We start from the raw sequence: 6,333 nt of genomic DNA, 5'->3' as shown, positions 1-6,333 counted from the left end.
GCGCAGACCCCGATTTGATAGGTCCATCGCGGTGGCTACAACCATAATCCTTGAGCAAAGTCGTCATCGAACGCGAGATTGTCGAGTTGCCGTCTTTTTTTGAACGCAATTGCCCAATCATCTGTCACATGATTACCCACGAGCTTGAGCTTGCTCATCTTGGAGGCGTGTAGACGGCGAGCTTCCATATCCCGATTGACTGGAAGCTCCGGAAACTAGTCTCAGTTCGAGATGCAGAACTCCACGCTATTGGATTCTTCATAAAGGCGACGGTTTTTCACTAGAACACTCAAGTGGCGGTCCTTTTTGGCAGCAGCAGCTTTCGCTCATTTTTGGTCGGTTGCAGATTGTTTACGTCGCCATCATGCTTCAATCTGCGGTCAGTGCCCTTGCCCTTGCCATCACGGCGTCGGCGGCCTTCACTGGGAACTTGAACTATCTTTCGCCGTCCAAACACCATGCATCTCTTGGCATCTCCATCAGGAAGGTGGCAAAGCGCACGTATGCGAATTCTCCATGGGATCCGGCAAAGCTCAACTTCACCCATGGAGTTGCATCAGGCGATCCCTACGATGATAGTGTCATTCTCTGGACACGCGTCGCTCCTAACATGGACAACGACAAAAGTAACGTAACCGTCTCCGGTTACGTTCCTCTCTATGACCACAGTACCGACAACTATGTGCAGAAGAGCGACTCTCCAGTTTGTATTGACTGGAAGATTGCAACGGACGACAAGCTTGACACGGTCGTGGACTCCGGCACAGCATACACCAGTTCCGATGTTGACTTCACCGTCAAGGTCGAGGCCAAGAAACTGGCACCATACACCGTCTATTGCAAGTATATGCCTCATCAGTTCCTGATTATTGTATTTTAACGCTTCCTAGACTACCAGTTCTCCGTTTGCGACTCCAACAATACTTCGCCCGTCGGCCGTACCAAGACGATTCCCTCCAAGGATGCAAAGGTTGATTCTCCTGTGAGAATTGCCGTGTACTCTTGCAGCAACTTCCGTGGGTTTACTCATTCGACCGCAAGCAATTTCTAAAAACTGATGGTTATGCAGCTTTTGGTTTTTTCAACGCTTATGGGAACCCGGTGAGAAAGGACTCAGTCGACTACGTCGTCCATTTAGGTGACTACATTTACGAGTATGGGAATGGCGAGTACGGATGGGGTAACTCTCTGGACCGCATTCCGCTGCCTGACCGCCAAATCTATACGTCAGTACTCGCTTACAGTGTTTTCACATCTGAACCATGACCTGCTGACTTATCAAAAGCCTTTACGATTATCGAAAGCGCTTGGCAACTTACAGAACGGATCTGGATCTGCTTGCCAGCCATCAACAGTTTCCGTGGATTCCAGTCTGGGATGACCATGGTCAGTGTGGCCATACTCATGTCATTGAGCCAGGCTAACGAGACGCAGAGGTTTCCGACAATACGTGGAGAGATGGAGCTTCAGAGCTGAATAACACTGAAGAGTCATTCATCATGGATGGGGGCGTCTCTGTTGACCAGCGCAAGATGAACGCTGTTCGTGCGTATTTTGAGTGGAGTCCGTCACAGTTTGCTCGACCGAGTATGAACATCAACTAATTTTTCGCAGTGCCAATCCGCCAAGTTGACATGGATGACAACCTCCGTATCTGGAGAGACTTCAGCTTCGGCAACCTTTTCGATTTGATCATGCTCGACACACGGCAATATGACCGAGCTGTAAGCACATTCCAGTCACCCGTGACGCTCATCCCGCTGCTTCGAATCACCTTCTAACCAACATGCCAAGATCACCGATGTCTATTGGAACACTGACTACGTCAACTCCATCAAGAATGAAGCAAGTCGCTCCCTGATGGGACCTCGCCAGGAAACTTGGTTCTATCGCACTCTTCGCGACAGCTCCACCCGTGGTGCGCAATGGCGCGTCATTGGCAACCAGATCATCTTTAGCCGAATGAACGAGAGCCTGTCCTTTGGAGCCGAGAACCCATTCAATACCGATCAATGGGACGGGTACCAGGCCAACCGCAACCGCACCTTCGAAGTTCTCTACGAGCAGAATGTGAGCAACAACATCTTTCTCGCCGGTGACTCGCACGCCTCATGGGTTTCAGACCTTGTCTGGCTCGGCGAGCACGAGTATGACCAGAACACTGGTTCCGGATCCGTGGGCGTGGAGTTTGCGGGATCTGCAGTCAGCTCGCCGTGCCCTGCAGGCCAAAACATCTCCCTGGCAAACGCGAATGTCGGCTCTGCATGGCTCACAAACGCAAACCGCGAGTTGCAGTGGCAGGATCTCTTTTACAGAGGATACTACGAGCTTAGCATCGACTACAATGCCGTCAACGCCTCGTTCTTCGGAATTCCGACCACAAGAATCAAGCAAGGTTACGAGATCTCGCTCGCCAACTTCACAGTCATTGCTGGTGAGAATAAGTTGCACCGACAAAATGGCACTGCTGCTGTTGGTGGTATCGCCGAAAGCGGCAGCTTGAAGAACGGCCGGGTTGTGCAAACAAACATCACGCACGACACCGGATCTGGCGATTACCTCAAATACGACTCATCATAGATAGATGGGAGATCGTGAACAAATAATATAATATGCTACTCTCTATGTTACTGATATATCCTTTTCCCACTCCATATCTGTGGAATTACATGATTGGTTTTGATGGCTTTCCGATCGCCGAACGAATGCCGACGCCCAAAGAAAACACTCTTATCAGGAAGAGAGGAGGTAGCATCGACACATCAGAGTGTTTTCTGATAGCCGATATCTTCGGGTTATTCTTTTCCGCAGTTGTAGATAACAAATGCCGACCCCGGCCCCGGTCACCTTCCTGCAGCAGTATGGTCAACAGTGCCTAGCCTTCCCATTGGTCCGGACCAAATGTCCTTGGCGATCGCTGAACTTATCTATGGGGGTCTTCTGCAGATGCACACGGCCAGCGCCAATCTTGAGAATCAAGAACGTCATGGAGCAACTGTTATCAACGCGGGGTTGCATTATAATATTCCGTCTAGTTCAAGACGGACATTTAAGCTTGAATCAATATCATGTCTTCACCAGTTTGCTGTGTTGCAAGGACTACATACTTTTTCCGGTAAATATTCAGGATGGATACGAAGGAAAAGCTCGACATCGAAAAGTCAGCGAGCTCACGCGAAGCTCAGCCGGAGACAATTGTGGGCGAGGTCAAAGACGTGTCAAACGCTGATGCAGCTCTCGAGTTTCTGCGACAATGCGGCGACGTCAACCTCATGACTGATGAAGATGAGCGGAGACTCAAACGCAAGATTGACTGGCGAATCGTGCCGCTCATGTTTGCATGCTACATTCTCCAGTATCTCGACAAAACCTTGATCAATTACGCCAACGTCATGGGGCTCCAGAAGGATACTGGCATTTCTGGCGATCAATATTCGCAACTCGCCATGATCTTCTATGTTAGCTACCTTGCTTTCGAATTCCCTCACGCTTGGGGAATGCAGCACTACCCAACGGCAAAGTACATTGGTATTATGGTCTGCCTATGGGGAACAGTGCTGGCAGTTACATCGGCTTGCCACAACTGGGCCGGACTTGTCGTTACAAGAGTTCTTCTCGGCGTTTTCGAGAGTGCAGTTGCACCTTCATTGATCGTCATCACAACCATGGTAAGCTCTTCTTTGCACATATTACGATGGCTTGCTCATCATTCCAGTGGTACAAACGCCAGGAACAACCTCCTCGCATGGGAATCTGGTACCTTGGCACCGGCGGCGGCGTCATAGTCGGTTCTCTCATCTCGTTCGGCTTCCAACACTACGATGGATCTAGCTTCACCTCTTGGCAGATCATGTTTCTGATATGCGGTCTGGTCACTGTTGCCGTGGGTATCACTGTCATTGTTGTGCTCCCAGACAATCCGATGAACGCCAAATTTCTATCTCCCGAGGAAAAGGTATGGGCTATCGAGCGCCTAAGAGCCAACCAGACGGGTGTCGAAAACAAGCAGTTCAAGTGGCCGCAATTCATCGAATGTTTTGCTGATCCTCAGACATACCTGCTTGCAATGATCACGATCACGTCAAACGTGCCCAACGGGGCTGTATCTTCATTTCAAGCAACTATCATCAAAGGTTTCGGATACACGTCTAAAGAAACTGCACTTCTATCCATCCCGTCCGGCGCCGTGAGCATCGTCTCAATCTTGGCTGCAACCAACGTCGCGGGGCGATACAACCAACGTGCTCTGAACATCATTTGCCTGTTGATCCCTGGTGTCATTGGAGCAGCTCTCATGGCGTTCTTGCCTGCCGACAATAAAGCCGGGAAATTGATTGGCAACTACATGACGAATTGCATTGGCGCGACCTTGCCATTGTTGTATTCGCTCGTCGGCGCGAACTATGCCGGTCATACGAAAAAGGTCAGCCCTCTCATATTTGCAAGCGGCATGCAGAAACGCTGATTCTGTGATATAGGTCACGATGAATGCCACTCTTCTGATTTGCTTCTGCGTAGGCAACATTATCGGGCCATTGACCTTTACCGCCGAGTCTGCACCGGAATACATCCCCGCCAAGACCGCTATCATAGTGACTTGCGGGCTGGCAATGGTCTTCACTCTGATGCTGCGCTTTTACTATGTTTGGGAAAACAAGCGTCGCGACAATCTCGTGCGGGCCGGACAACTTGGCCATCTCAAGGACGTGGAGTTCAGTGATATGACGGACCGCTTGAACAAGGAGTTTCGGTACACTCTGTGAGCTAAGCGTTGCGGGCAAGTAAACCTACCAACGCTCTCCACAGGCGGCATAAATTGCAGAGCGTATGAAGCAGCTGTAAGCCAAAATTTGATTGCAAGCGTTGAATACAATGCTTTTCCCCCTTGAATTCGGTGACGGTGTGTTATGAATATCGCCGAAATCACCTTTGCTAAACTTTGAATCTTCGATACCGCCGGTATCATCACCGACCTCAAAACTGGCACCGAAATTAACATGCCAGTTCATCGATAGGAGTTGAAAGCCGACACGTTTGAGGCTCGATAAGAAAATCCTTTTCATTCGAAGCATGAACCAGTCGGCATGTCTTGCATGTCTGGGCTCCTCGCGAAGGGGCGCGCTTTGAAGGAGCTCAAGTTTCCCCGCGGATTCCGTGACCCCCTACATCTTTTAGGGTGAAACATTTTTTTTTTTGCAATTGGCTCAGTCCTTACCCCGGAGTCCCGAGTTTCGGTCTTGACGGATTTGAATGTGGGCTTGGGGTGGACCGATCCAGCCCTATGGCGCCTATTTTTAGGGTGATCACAATATTGCCTCCCGTGCCGATAACCGTGATGGCTTGCACCTTGCCGGTCCTGGAACTCCGATCGTCGTTTGAGTTGCGTGGCACTAGGAGGCCCATTATTTCGGGCCGAGCGCCTGGGCCTGACCAAGTATTTGATGTCAGCTCCCCCGTGGCCACCGTCCGGAGGTTCACGGGGTTTTTGATTGTTCTTCCTGTCGCCTGACATCCGAGATGTGAGCCGTCACGACACCCACTCTAGTCCCTTTCCCACCTCCACAAGCCAGTTCGTTTACTCCGTCCTTCGTTTCTTCAATTGAAACTTATTGTTTCTCCCTCTTACATAGGTATCTGCTGCGGGTCTTGTAAGGAGCACTTCCGTTCATTCTGTTCTACGTACCCGCTCAACTATTTGAGTTAATTGGACACGATGGAATCAGCAACCCCCGATATCGCCTCACTCGGCGACTCAAGTGTTACGACGAGACTGGAAGACCAAGAGCCAGTGAGGGCAGATGCATCCAGAGGAACCGAGAAGCAATCCGAGGCCGCAACCGATACGACACTGCCTGTACCGATTTCCCCTATCTATGCACCGACACAAGCAGATTTGACGAAACACCGCCGGCGATGGATTCCTCGAATATCTTCACGTTTGCGCAATACTCTACTCAGCACTATGGGTCTTCTCGAGCTCGCCAATGCCGGAGACTTCGCCGCAAACGTCTGGAATGAAATTCCTGTGCCTATATATGCCATCATCTTCATGGCCCTGGGCGGCACGCTGGCGTTGGTCGTGTCAATTTTGGCCCTCAAAGACACTCTTTTGAGTTGGCGGAACGTATGCTTCCTCCGTAATGAGAGAGCCGCTTTGAAAGCAGAAAGGCTAGAGCGTCTCCAACGAAGTCAGCCGACGCTGGACGTCGACGTCCTTCTTGACACGAATTTTCGAGAACTTGGAAGCGAAATCGCGAATCGCTTCGGGCTAGACATATGCAGTGGGTTCGGCGCGTTTCTCATTAGTATCGGCACATACATGGCGATTGGAGG

General features: G+C 50.5%; 2 protein-coding genes across 2 annotated transcripts; both read left to right on the top strand.

Moving 5' to 3' along the window:
* Nucleotides 1-364: 364 nt before the first annotated feature.
* On the top strand, nt 365-2,580 carry phoD-0 (Alkaline phosphatase D; the record flags this gene model as incomplete). The annotated part of the gene is made up of 7 exons (XM_037319182.1): nt 365-832; nt 899-1,016; nt 1,070-1,226; nt 1,286-1,386; nt 1,435-1,563; nt 1,615-1,724; nt 1,795-2,580. The coding sequence occupies 7 exons, from the start codon at nt 365-367 to the stop codon at nt 2,578-2,580; spliced, it is 1,869 nt and encodes a 622-aa protein (XP_037182439.1).
* Nucleotides 2,581-3,128: 548 nt separating this feature from the next.
* Nucleotides 3,129-4,763, top strand: CGCA056_v003925 (Thiamine pathway transporter THI73; the record flags this gene model as incomplete). The annotated part of the gene is made up of 3 exons (XM_037319181.1): nt 3,129-3,668; nt 3,716-4,423; nt 4,479-4,763. 3 exons carry the CDS (start codon nt 3,129-3,131, stop codon nt 4,761-4,763), a joined length of 1,533 nt encoding a protein of 510 aa, XP_037182436.1.
* Between the last annotated feature and the right edge of the window lie 1,570 nt (nt 4,764-6,333).

Source organism: Colletotrichum aenigma (genome assembly GCF_013390185.1).
Source record: "Colletotrichum aenigma strain Cg56 chromosome Unknown KSG_Cg56_contig02, whole genome shotgun sequence".
In the NCBI taxonomy this organism is placed as follows: Eukaryota; Fungi; Ascomycota; class Sordariomycetes; order Glomerellales; family Glomerellaceae; genus Colletotrichum; species Colletotrichum aenigma.
Note: the sequence above shows the minus strand (reverse complement) of the source record. Positions and strands in the feature narration are given on the sequence as shown.